This window comes from Chroicocephalus ridibundus, chromosome 16 (assembly GCF_963924245.1).
Source record: "Chroicocephalus ridibundus chromosome 16, bChrRid1.1, whole genome shotgun sequence".
NCBI classification, from domain to species: Eukaryota; Metazoa; Chordata; class Aves; order Charadriiformes; family Laridae; genus Chroicocephalus; species Chroicocephalus ridibundus.
In genome coordinates, this window is record NC_086299.1 from 5991971 (window position 1) to 6005681 (window position 13711).

The 13711-nt window shown below is 45.4% G+C and overlaps 1 protein-coding gene across 2 annotated transcripts; it reads left to right on the forward strand.

Annotated features, from left to right (window-relative positions):
• The first annotated feature begins 2336 nt into the window (after positions 1–2336).
• MASP2 (MBL associated serine protease 2) lies at positions 2337–13493 on the forward strand. Of its 2 annotated transcripts, none has more exons than XM_063353780.1 (5): positions 2337–2403; positions 9529–9748; positions 11097–11274; positions 11523–11654; positions 13192–13493. In XM_063353780.1, exons 2-5 carry the CDS (start codon positions 9542–9544, stop codon positions 13194–13196), a joined length of 522 nt encoding a protein of 173 aa, XP_063209850.1. In that variant the 5' UTR covers positions 2337–2403; positions 9529–9541; the 3' UTR covers positions 13197–13493. The 2 variants fall into 2 exon arrangements, with proteins under 2 accessions (XP_063209850.1, XP_063209848.1); XM_063353778.1 differs by lacking the exon at positions 2337–2403 and adding an exon at positions 9208–9239.
• The last annotated feature ends 218 nt before the right edge of the window (positions 13494–13711 follow it).

The window sequence follows — 13711 nt, forward strand, 5'->3', positions numbered from 1 at the left end:
AGAACAAGTGGGTCACCAAAGCCGTCAGCAAAGGGGAGTTTGTTCTGTGTGGCTTCCCAGGGCAAGGGCAGGCTGCAACCAAGTCCTGTCTAGTCTGCATGGAATTGAGTATGAGATGCCCCAGGCTGGCCACCAAGAGCAAGTTAGCGTTAAGAGGTGTGTGAAATGCTGTTTGCAAAACACTACTGGGCTATAGGCTTGCAGTGGCAATTTACAGCACAGGACACTTGGCCCAAGGTACAGATGGCTCCCATCTTGCAGCAGATGTTTGCCTACTGCATACCTTAACTCTCCACATTTGTTGGTGAGCATGTGGTACTACATGCAAAAAGATGAGCTTTGTGTTTCCACAAGTCATGTGGAAGTGTTTGACTTTTTTCTGGCATTTGGGCTCTGCTTGCACCCATTTGTTCTTGGAATACAAATATTATTAACAAGAAGAATAACTCGAAGAATGAGGAGTCCTGCTGGGAGGTGAGCCTTGATTGCCATGCCCATTGCACAGTCCCTTCAGTCATGTGTTCTCAGGTGTGGCTGTGGAGGCTCCTTTTGCTGTGTCTGCACAAGGCTTTCATAGTATTGAAACAGTTGTTTAATTTATCGTTACCACCTGTATTGCAGGAGGCAGTACAGTCGCTCAGCTGAGGCTGGTTCAGCAGCCTGTCAGGCCGCCTTCTTAACAGGTCTGCCCCCAAAAATGCTGCTTCTCATGCTGAAGATCTTTCAGTATGAGTAGAGAGGTGAGGTAGGAGAGTGAGAGAACACGCAAGTGACTGTCAAGGCCACTCAGCAGAACAGCTGTACTGGAAGAGGGCCATTGGTCTGTAGGCTTCCAAATCCAGTTAAACTGAAACTTTGCAACTTTGAATTCCTCACCTGTCTGAAGATTGCAGTGCATAAGGGGGGAATATTCCAGTGATACAAGAATAAAAACCTCACAGTCTTTGGAGACTTTCTTAAATGAAAATATGTTTCGAAGCGAAAAACCATTTGGTCCATCTGTGTCCCATTACTAGGCTGGGGCCGTCATCCATTTTCATTAGACAGGGCCTAAGCATGTGGGTGGGGACAGAGGCCCAGGCAGCTGCCCTGGACACCAGGCTAAAAAGCACCATATGGAAAAGCCTAATGTACGTTAACAGGCATCAGAGACCGAAATTGAAAGAGTAATGGCCCATCCACATGCGGTAGCCTCAATGAGACAAACTCTCAGCACCAATCTGTCAGCTGCAATTTTGGGTCATTACAGTGCTGCTAAGCGGAGGCTAACAGACAAGTTAGAGTAATCTGACTTTAGCAAGAATAATTCTTCAGCCGTGCTAGCACTCTGGCTCAGTTTCCTCCTCACTAACATACATCAAACAAAATATCTTCCTTTCCTCAGAGATTCTTCCTGCCGGCCCTCAGGGGATCCCAGCCAAACATTTAAATTACATGCAATGATCTTTTAATTTGCTGGCTGCTTGGTGGCTCTTTATTGCTCTTGCCATTTCAGATAAACACATGCTGTAGCAAGATCTAAATAAAGCAAACTGTTTCCATTTTGCCCACCCTGCAGAGGTGTTTCTGAAGTATTTTAATTTTGACCTCCCAGAGTTTCTTCCTTTAGTTTTAATTGTTAGCTAAGGAGGCTCAGAGCTTGACTCTGTGCTGTGAGTGCCTTGGCATTCAGGTTGTAATCCAGGTATGATCCTATATCCTTGTACCAAGTTAACTCTGTAAATAACCAAATGATTTTGTTTGCCTTTGCAGTAAAGCTGAGCATTGCTGGAGCACAGTAAGCTCTTGGAACTGTGTGGTGGCTAGCAGAAGTCACTGGCAGATAATATGGCTGTGACAATTTAGGATATGCTTTCACAGACTCTGTGCCTAATTTTAAATTAGAGAGCTATAGCATCTGCCAAGTCTCCCTTTGCTTGCCAGCAGGCCCATTGCCTCCAGGGTATGTCAAGAATTTCTGGTGGGCTTTTTTTTGCATACAGCTTTGAGACTCAACAAGTGATGGGCCTGCTGTTAATAGGTAAAAACAGGTGGCAATGTGTCCAGCAGACGTGAAAAAGTCACATACGTAATCACATATGCTCAGCAGTCTGGTAACCTCTTAATCCAAGGAGTATTTGAGTACCAACACCTGAGCATTTGTTTTTGTACAGCCAGGTTATAGCTCTGCCTATTTCTGAAATGCAGATTTTTCTGAGACAGAATACAGTGCTGTGTTGGCACAAGCTCACTCCTTTGTAGTGTTTCTGTTTAATTGTGTTTTGTTGAAAACTGTATTTAAATGCTGTTGTTTTCTTTTTGCAGATTCCCTCTATTGTTCAAGCTTTAGTCATGATTCCTGCAAAAACTTCAGTGTTGTGGTTTTCACTAACCGTGTTGAAAAGTGAGGAGCAGGAAGCCCGGGTAAGCGTCCCACTCATTTAAAAGACAAAGGTGAATTTCTCTATGAAACAATAGCAATCTCACCTCAAATCCTACTGTTTGACATCACCCAAAACAAAAGCACACAGCAGTAAAGGATGTTTTGCTGGTTATCATTTTGTGAAGATTTCTGCAAGAGAAGCAAAAACGAGCAAAGAAGCTGAGGAGTAAAGTGTCCATGCAGCACAGAACTCCTGCCCTGCATTTTGGTGGGCTTGTTTTTTGTTGGTTTTTTTTTTTTTTTTCCTTGGGGCAAGAAACAAGAGCTTTAGGGTGGAATTCTGGCAAAAGTGAGCTTAGATCTAGACTGAAAGACACCGTGCAGTTTGAACACTTACAGTTCTTTTGGGCAGAAGCAGATTTGACATTCTGCCTTAAAAATAAGATAGATAAGGCCAGTCTTTGTAGAAGGCAATGTATGTAGAAGGTACCTTGCTTATCCCTAATTTTTCCTCCAAATAGAGGAGAACAATCAAGGATCTGAGACTTCTTTGAAGGGAGATGGATTTGAAATAGTTGGGAAAGGCATATTATTCCATTGAGGTGGTAAGAAAAAGTTTAGCACAGCTGGTTGCTTGGTAGGTTTGTGTTTTTTTCCTGGAGTGCTACAGGCGTTTTAATATACGGGTTCTGATTGATGTGACTCTTGGCTCTGACATGGCCTTCAATCTATTTTCTCCAAGGCAGGAATGAGGTTGTGTGTATTCAGTGCGGGATTTAGCCAGAGGGAAGATTTGTCCATTTTAATGTATCATACTAACTCTTTCATGTCTGAGCAGTAGCTCTGTGGGAGTGCTTTGGGCTGGCTTTACTATTTATCTAGATTAGTGGGGTAATAGCCTCTTTGATAGAAAAAATTGAGGTTATGGACAATTGCAGAGGAAGAGAAATGGTGAAAAATGTTTTTGAGTTGAACGGGAGAGTAGAAAATGCATTTGGATGTATATATGGACAAGGAGCCTGTTGCAAGTGGGTTTAATGAATTTGCCAGTCCTAATGCTGTTGAAACCTATTCTTCAGCACGTTTCTCAGCTTCTCCCTCTTCCTGAGGTGGGAGGGAGCTTCAGGAATTTACTGTCTCCTCCAGTCTCAGCAGCTTGTACATTTGGGAGGTGAACGCAGTTTTTCACAGTGTTAATTATTGCATGTAGAGGAAGAACAGTCATGAAAGAAGAAGGAAGAAATGAAAGGGAGATGAAAATAGATACAAGAAGCCAAGCTTTGACTTCCAAAGGCAGACCTTGTGCTTTCCACTGAGAGCAACTTGTCTGCTGTGGTTTTGGTGTGGAAGGTGAAGTCTGGGTTCCCCTTCTTTGAAAAACAAGGGCTTCATCCGAAGGTAGTGGTGGTCGCTGTACTCTGCAGAGTCTGGTTCTGCAGATAGGAAAGGGTTTAAGCTTTATTTAAGAAAGGATATGACATTGGAGGATTATATGGAAACTCCAGCAGGAGATGGATATGCTTCTTCTGCCAAGCTTGCTTTTCAGTTCTCCCTTGAGGAAGAATGATTTTTGAGAGAGGATACTGCTCAAGTGGGTTCTCTTGTTGCAGACTTTGTGCTGGAGAGAATGGCACATGCTAATAGTCTTTTCTAAGCTGGCAAGTGATTTTCCAGGCCTTCCAGGCATCATGTCAGGTGTGTAACCCCAAACTACTCTCTCTAAATGAGATTGGCATTCCTGGGTGCTGTTCTGGTAGCTGAGAAGTCCCCTAATTACTTCACAAGGCCAAGCTGCTTGCTGAATGAGGCTATGATAGATTTTGGGGAGGCTTTTGATTAGCCTCACTCTGTTCACAATAGGGAGTTCCTGATGGGCTCATCCTTGGTTGGTCTTTGTGTCCTCTAGTACAGAGATCTGTCATGGTTTTGTTGCTTTTCTTTGTTGTTGTCCCCAGTCTGCCTTCCCTGTTTTGGGACTTCATGTTGGACAAGGGATACATGTTAGACGTGTGTTATTCACTCGTCCCCTTTGTTCCTCTTAGCTGCTTGGAAGCTGGCTTACCCAAGGAAAGTGTGTTGGCTGTGCCTGTAACGTGTATAGCGTCTCTGCTTGGAGAGATGACAGCACTGTATTTCATCACTTTGGCTCTAGCTGTATCTGAATTGTAACCAAACTCTCTTCCCAGCACAAACAGCTGCTCCAGTGAAGTCACGGACTTGGAGCCAGCCCAGCAGACATGCTGCAGCTACCAAGGATGTGGGCGGGAGCGAGGCGGTAGCTTTGTCAGCTAGTTCAATTTTTGAGAGCTGGGCTAATGGGTCTGGGGAGACAGGCAAAGGGAAAAGAGATTCTGACCTACGCAATTCTTACGCTGTCTTCCCTGTGGCGGAGTGGGAGTTTTTTCCAGGAGAAGGCAGAGTAATATGACCAGCATCTCTTACTTATGTGCTGTCATATTCTCTGCCCAAGGGGATGAACGTGTGCAGTGCGGGGGTTTGCCCTGGAATTTATATAGTCATGTGCGTAAATACATACACATGTATCCATGCAGTGGTTGAAATGAACTGGTGCACGTGAAAATTACATGTTGTTGGATTCTGCAGCTATGTAGTTGAACAGAAATTATACAGGTATTTGTACATTGTCATTTTGATTGCGTACATTTACATAATGTATAAATTGTGCGTACGAGGTCTCTACTATGTGCATGTGTGCATGTGCACACACACAAACACATATGTTCAGAGATGTGTTTTGCAACCTGAGCTTTGTGGTTTCACAGCCTGAGACCAGCACCACACAGATCATGGTTTCCCTTGTTTTTGAGAGCTCTGTTCATGCCAGAGGAGCAAAGCTGTCGGCCAGTATCTTTACCTCAGGGTTTTTGTTGGTCTTCCTAGCCAATTTGAGCTTGTAGCCGAGTGCTTTCAGACGAGTGCAATACTGTAGAATTGCATTGACTGTCCTTTGGAAGTCAGTTGTTGCAGAATAGAGAGGACAAGTCCAGTGATTTTTTCACTGATGGAGAAGTGCACCTTAGCACTCTGTGGCAGCTGGAGTGCATCTTTGCAAACAGCATATAAAACCATCAGGTAGCAGTAGAGAGTGTGGGAAGGAGGAAAACATGCCCTAACTGGAGGGAGAAAGTATCTTGCCCCATTGCATGAGCTTTCTCTGTTATTTTTGCCCTAGCAAGATTATTTTTTTCATGTTTCACGGCATCCAGGCTCTTCCCTCTGCCCCACTCTATGCTCTGCTTGCTCCGTCTGTGTGCTTGTCTTTTGATGTCAGTCACGCTATTTGATTTGTAATGAGGAAACAGAATGCCTTTTCCTCTGCTGCGTCCTCCCCCCAGTCCTCTGAACCCCTCAATGCAGGAGGATTGGCTTTAGCCACGGAACAGCAAGCATCAAGGCAATCTCTTGGGGCTCTGCAGAGGCAGCTGGCATTTGAGAAATAGGGGGCAGTGGGGAGCAATGTCTTTGGGGATCATGGCAAGCAGCTATTACGCTCATTTGCTCTCCTGGTTTGTGACGCAAGGAGAGCCACTGCTATGGCACGTGACTGTACTGTCTCATCTTAGAAGCTGGGAAGGCTGGTGCATGCTTTTCCTCCATTCGTTAACCAGGCTCTTGCTTTGGCACTGAACCTGTGTTTCGGATGTGGAGGCACATTCAGATGCTCACCGTCCTGTTTGTTACACCTGAAACATCTGGTCCCGACTGTCATTGCAGTGTTTTTCGTGGAATTGCAGTCAGAACGCTGGAGCTGCCTTTCAAAGGCCCAGAGGTGGTTTTCTCCCCCAACACAAGCTGATTTTCTGAGGCAGTGTGTGGTTTTGCATGGTCTGTTTGAGAATAGAGCTGCCTGGGACTTTTTTGATTAAGTGGATGTGGGGCTGTATTGACTTTATTTTTACATGATCTCGGAGTTTGTCGTAGCTGAAGTTCTTTCTGTAGGAACATAGATTTGGCAGAATTTACCTCAGGTAACATTCTTCCTTTTTCAAAATGGGGTCAGAGGGAAATGTGAACTGAAGAGCTAACCTGGGACTTAGCCTGGATCTCACACAGCTTTGATGAAGGCCCTATCTGCAAAGCTGCTTTCCAGCCTTCTCATCTTTTCAGTTGGTTGCTGCTGCTGTCTGGTTTTGCAGGGAAAGTGGAGATCAGATCTCTGGATCTTAGTGGTACCAGCCTGAGGGGCACTGTGTTGGCTGAGCAGCTCTACGCTTGCTGATTTATTTATGTGTCTGGCTTAGCTGTCTGCACTTAAATGTTGCCACAAGAGGGATTTGAAACCTTTCCTTGACAGACCTCAGTGTCAAGTAGTAAAAGTATATTTTGAGAGAGTCTACAGGGTCTGAGGGAGATTATGGGCTCATAGGAGGTCTCTCTAATATCTCTGTGTCATTCCGTATTCCATTTTACAGAAGGTTGTCTTTTTTTTATTCAAGGGGAAGTCCTTTCTCTGAACCTTGGCTTTCATACGTGTTGGTGGTTCTGTTGAAAATGACAGCTTGCCTTTGCGCTACCTCAGCTCTCAAGCATGGAAGGAGACAGGGGCACAAGACGACAGCTAGGTAGTCTTCTCAAGAGGCATCTGTCATTTCAGATAACACCTGGGCTTCCTAAAGTGAAGCAGTAACTCAGCAAGTTACAGACAGATGGAAAGTGCAGTGGCATGGATGAAGTCCACTCAGCCTTCAGGCTGGCTTAGTCCTGCACAGGCAAAAAGGGAAATTGTGGGCAAGAGGAGCATCTGTGGGGCCTGAGGTTAGCTATAATACTGCTGCACCTGGCTAGCTGATGCCCATTGGCCTTTTGGAGATGGAAGGTTTCTGGGCAAAGAAACAGAGATGGTTTTGGTACTGTTTACATCAGGTGCTAAGGACTAAAATCACAGCAGTCCTACCTCTCCACAGACCATGCCAGTGCAAAGCCAATATGTGCACCAAGCATTCAGTTTCTCAGTCTCCAGGATTACAATTTATTAAGTCAGCTTTCTCACTTCAATGTTGCATGGCAACCATCAGCTTTAGGGGCCTCATCAAATTCTGAGGCTGTGAGAAACTTCTCAGACCTAAGATCAGAATTGACTATCCATGCCTCTGCCACTGAACTGAGCTGGAAGCCTAATGTGGGACATTTCTGGAATTATTTATGTCTGTGGGATTCGGGCACCAGCTCAGTTAGGCACAGAGCGATTTTTTTGCAAAATTTTCTTTCTGTTTTCTCATTTCCAGTGAGTATAAAGTCCACACCTTGCATGTGTTGATAGGATCATTTTAGCAGCTAGTGGGGCTTAGGAAAAGCTAGTCCCCTCTGGGTTCTTGTCCGTTAACCATGCTTGTAGGTACTGCTGCTACACAATTAATTCTTACTGCTGCTGGTTTCTCCTTCAGTTTTATTAAATGGTGTCTTCTGTTTGCAGTCTGCCAAATGGTTTGTTGGCTTCAGTTTTGTTCATGCAATAGCTCCTGCTTTCCCGCCAGCACCAGCATCACTGCCTGGGGTAATGATTTTTTGGCTGCTCAAAAATGAGTGTGAAAAGGTGTCCATTTAATTAGAGGATATCTCAGTATAAATTTCCCGCATGTGCAGTGTGGCAGTCAGTTCCCTGCTGCAGATCAGTTTTCTTCCTCTCTATCTGCTTTTGTGGCACCTAGATTCTGCATTAACATATCTGGCTTTTCACCCTCTATAAACTTAGGCCTATCTCCGTATGTGCTGGAATAGGAGTTTTGTGAGAAACCTCAATGGGGACTTGGAAAGGAGCAGTCTGCAAGCAGTGGAATTAATAAAGCTTTATGTCCTATAGTGTTGGCTCTCCCAGTTGAATTCCCTGGGGTCTTATAGTAGTATGAAATCCCTGTGTGGATTCATAAATGTTTAAAAGAAATTTGAGCTCATCTTTGAGTTTTTTTCCTCAGAGAATCCCCAGTAATAGGAATTAATTTTTTTTATCCATCCACCTATTTCCATCACACCGATATCCTTGGAACTTCTCTTCTGCCAAATTCAGTAGAAGCTGGTCATTGGGCTTTTAAAGTTAGTAAGTTAGCTTGCACAGGTAGACGTGAGCACAGAGGAATTTTGTCTTGCTTCTGTAGCAAGCCAACTTCAAAAGATGTAATTTATTAAGTATGCCTTTTACCTTATTGGTTCCAGGGTGGATGGCATAAAAAGCAATTGATGCGTATAAACAAGGCATGGAGCAGGTTTCAGTCAACACAAGCTTGCACTGGATTAAAATGTGCAGCTGAGAACTGGAAGACTTTGGCACCTCTTAAACTTGTGCCTGTGTGGTGTCCCCTGAGTATTCCTGTCCCATTACAGAACCACCTAACCAGACTCACCCACTATTCTGAAATCCTGTGATGTGCCCCATTATTTTGTTTCCAGCACCTTCCTGCTCTGACAACAGAAGAAACTGTACTTTCAGTAACATGCTGTTCGCAGTAGTAGTAATTGTACATCAGCTGGTTAGAGGAGCGTTGCCCAGCTCCCCTTGCTCCCCCATGCAGGCACTGTCTGGAGTCACTCTGTACGTCCTCCCACTGCCTGCCTTCCCACAGAGCTGCAATACTACAGCTCCCTCCAAGAGCCTGCAGCATTCCTAATCCATCTGCTCCATCTCTGCCTCTCCCTGTCATTTACTGAGGCCTCATGCACTGTTTTTTAGCGATTGCTGTTCCCAGAACTCAGCAGGCCGAAGGGGGTGGAAGGGAGATAAACATCAGAGTTCAACATCCAGACAAACACAGCAGAGCACACACAATAAATACATCCGCCCCCAAATGCAAATACATCAGAAGAGATTCCTTCCCCAGGGCTCAGAGCAGAGCAGGCTCAGACAGGAGAGCAGCACAATGAGGTGAGTGCAGTCGCAGGGACCTCCCCAGCTCCTCTGGCCACTTGGCATTGTGCGGGCCTTAGAAGGCACAAGTGTGATTCTCATCTTGTTCAGCTGTTACTACAGTATGACTCCACTGATACCTCCTGATTTCTTCCATTGTCAAGTGAGAAGGGTGTGGGGCATGACTGTTTCAGGTAGTGCTGAGATACCTCATTTGGTATTGAGACTGGCACCTCGGACGTGTGGCTGTTGGGGTATGATTTGAGTTGATGCTCATTCTCTGTTAATTTTTGTTCCTTTGACACAGGCTGTTTGTCTTGATGGCTATGCTTTACAGTGGAGTAAGCAGCAGCATTGTGCTGCAGAAAATGTATGGGAGGATCACGTCCCCTAACTTCCCAAATGTCTACCCAAATCACAAGGAGAGAGTCTGGAATATTACTGTCCCCAAGGGATATTCTGTCCGCATCTACTTCACCCATTTCAATCTGGAGCTGTCTTACCTGTGTGAATACGATTATGTGAAGGTATGTGTAGGGCAGGGCGACGTGTAGCAGTGTATATGTGATCCTGGACACATGCAAGACCAACATAACTGTTGTAAGTACTTGGTACTAGTCTGCTAGTAAAATTCAGGCTCAGATGATTTCTAAACGACGTGTTTATCGAGGCCCACAGGACCAGGAAGTAGAACTGATTGTCGTATTGGAACATCTGAAACTTGAGTTGTTTGTGCTCAGAAAATTCTGATGTTCCTCTCTTGTGAAGCAAAAGGTTTGAAATTTTGCCCAAAACAATTTTGGAGCTTCATTTTGGTAAAGTCACAGTGTGTGTTTTAAATTAACAAGTAATGTTTTACACAGAGTATAATGGGAGACTGTAAAAGTGTAAGTGATAGTCTAAACAAGGTACTGTCAGCTTGTCTAAATGTGCACTTGCAACACTTGCTATCGTGTGTCTGCTAACTAATGTGAGAAACGACCTCAGGAAAAGAAGCAGGGATACTGTCTTCGGGAAGTGTTTGGGTGATCAGAGGTGTCCCTGAGAGGTTTGTACTCCATGTGCTAGCATGTGCTCTAGTCTAGGCTGGTTTGAGGCCATGCTACCTCTGCACTTGTTTTGTTGTTTGCACAGGCCTGATACACACACATTAAAGAGGGAGCTGTGTTCACAGGGAGTATGCAAAACCAATGCATCAGCAGTACTTTTGAATCAGATGGAAATAAATCAGGCAGCCTTGTTCCCTTTTAGGAAGATCTCATTCCATGGCTTTGTATGGCAAGTTGCTCCCATTCCCCAGATCCATGGTGTTCTTCATGTAATTTCCTTTGGGCAGGACAGAATACTTATTTCTGGTAGGTCTGTAGTACGCGACCATGTGCAACATGAACCCCATGTATCAGAATATTTCTCTTGTATTAAAAACACAAGATAAATGAAGAGCTGGAACTGTAATAAGTGAATCATGGAGCAAGTGAGTCACTAGTTTAAAGGGACCTTTTACTATATATTTGAAGTTGTCAGTGTATGAAACCTTTTTACTCCAATTGTCTCTGGCTTTACGAAGATCTTATTGTCACTAAGAGTGCCAAATTGACAAGAGCATTATAAACAAAGCATGGTGCTCATAGCCCAAGCTGGCATTACAGCTTTATGTGGGCCTCTGAAAGGGAAAAGGGAGACAAGATTATAGGCTTAAGTCACAGAGAATAGGGGAAGTCTTCTCTTATCTGGACTGACCTCCAGAAGCGCCTTTTGAGAGCATCCAAGCCTCCTTTCTCACACCATCAAATACATGCTTTCCAAGCCATGGCAGCAGGTTGGGAAGAGTAAAGCTCTGTGCTCATCTGGTGCATTTGTCTGCCCATTTTGCAGCTGAGCTCTGGTGGGAGGACCTTGGCTACACTGTGTGGAAAGGATAGTACAGACACCGAGGAGGCTCCGGACAACAAGACATACGTCTCCGCTGACAACAACCTCGTGGTAATGTTTCGGTCTGACTACTCCAATGAGAAACCATTCACGGGCTTTGAGGCCTTTTACGCTGCCGAAGGTAAGAGACCAGCCCCTCTCATAGATGAGAGAGACACAGCTATGGTGGGGCTGGTGCATCCCTGTGCTCTCATAGACTGTGGCTGCTGGTGGGAGGTGGGAGAAGGCAGTCTCATTGGACAGAAACAGATGCAAAACAGCACAGCAACTAAAGGCAAACAAGCCATCCTCACAAAACAGAGTGGCGCAGACCAAGATGAAGTGTTGTTGAAGGGTTTTGGTTGCCTAATTGTGTGCTTCACCCATTAGATATTGATGAGTGCAAACAGCTGTTTGATGGTGAACCCCTCTGCAATCACCACTGTCACAACTACGTGGGGGGCTACTATTGCAGCTGTCGGGTTGGCTACACACTGCATGAAAACAAGAGGACATGCACAGGTGAGCTCTTGCTAGATTGGGAGATGATTCCCTACCTACAACGTCCAGTTAAATCCAGTCCCGATGCTATCATCAAGAATAAAGATGTGTTGTGTTGTTGTTTTCAGTATTGCCTGCGTGCCTGTGCAGGGGGTTAGTCAGGGCTGTGGGCAGAGGCCCTGGTTTGCAGAGTGGCTGTGGACTAATTGCTGCCATTAAGGACAGCAATATTGTGTTGCAGTAAAATGGTGAACTGGCAGTTGTTTTTCGTTACCCCTTAGGCGGCAGCATCCACCTGCATTCAGCTTTAGACAGATTGAATGGAGAATCAGGAAACTTGTCTTCCACTGCCCACTGCAGACACTTCCAGTTTTCATGGCTGCCAGTGCAGCCAGCCTTGCGAAACTGAGTATAACTTGCTCCCTCGTACTGAGATACTGCATATTGTGGACCCGAGTTAGTAGGTGTGTTGGAAAAACTAACAATTGAGTTGTGAAGTCTAATGGAGAAATAGTTTCCTTACCCCCCCGGAAGTACACAGGCAGCATGGTCCACATATCACTGACCCCAGATACAACAATCCACTCGTTAAATGGGAGACGGCCAGACTCAGATCTCTTGTTCAGAAGGACATACAGCGTGAGGTTTAGCTAGATGACTTCTGCCTGGCTCTGCTTCTCAGTTCACAACTAGGGAAAGCTTATGTTTCATCAGGCAGTGAAGTGCCGTCTCTATCAGCACAGTGATTGGCACCTCAGGATTCACTTTGCAGTGAAACGTGTGCCTACACGTGGTGTCAGATTCATCCTTTGTGGGTGCAGCTTTGCCCACCTGGAGCTGAATCCTGCTGGAAAGAACCAGCACACGTACCACTCATTAAGTGTTGTCATAGGTGGGAAGATATAGTTTCTCTGAGCTCCCTAGTGCTGAAATGCGGAACTGGATCTAACCTCCAGGGCTTAAGGCCACCTTGGCATTTAGGTTCCCAACTCCAGCCTGTTACAAACGCTCTCCATCCATGGCTGCCTGGGTCTGATTCAAGATCCAAACTCCTCATATCTCCAGTGTAGTAAAACAGACCTAGTCATGCAACCTCCCCTTCCTAAAGTGATGGCTTTTAGCACAAGTATATGGATCTACTTACGCTATAAAGCCTGTGCCTCGTCTTAATGCAAAGGTGCAAAATGAATAGCTGTGAACTAGCAGACTAGCAGCTTTGGATTGACCATTCATGTGTGCACACTTATGGCCCCCTCCTTGAACATACTGCTAACGGAGCTTAGCAGCAGTATCGAAGGGCTGGGCTACCCGGATGGCTGGAGATGACATGTGTTGGGAATTATTATGGTGCAGCCGATGTGTTGGAACCTGGTCATGTTTCAGAGGCCTTAAGATGCAAATGCTGAAGCTGCTGCAGCCACTGGGCTGGGCTGCAAAGCAAAGGTCTCTGCGGATCACCTTCATGAGATGAGAGCAAAAGCTGCCCCTTTGATTTTTGGGCTCCTCTCTGAGCAAGCTGATATTGACAGGCTCTTTTTTTTTCTCCTTTATTTTCCAGCGTGAGATAATTAAGCTTCTCCTCGCTTAGGCAGAGATGGAGACAGATGTGCTGGGAAGAGCTGGTTTGCCCTCCCTCCTGACCTGCCTGTTGCAGTCTGCCCAAGGGCTGCAGGCGTCTCTTGCTCTGTGACTTGTATTCCTTGCCTTTCAGACCTGCCTCCTGCAGACAATAAAGAGGCTGTTCCTTGTTGAAAGCTGATGGCAGCCTCTGGGGCATTTATTTTCATGCATTTCCATGTGTCACTAGGGAAAAAAAGAAGTTAGCTAAGGCAGGAGCTGATAAGAAAGAAGCCATTGTGAAAGGCCCGTGAGCGTGAGCATCGCAGCTACCTGAAGATTCTTCAGCCTCTTGTCCGGCTCTTGTTGCTTGAACTTCCGTAGTTCTTGCCACTCTGCAAGAGTTCTGCAGCTCTGCAACAAGACCAGAACCACATATTTATTCCCTAACATTCCTTTTAGATCTGCTGTTGTCTGCACTCAGACTTGTAGGTTGAAACTATTTCTTTTCAGAGCCTATT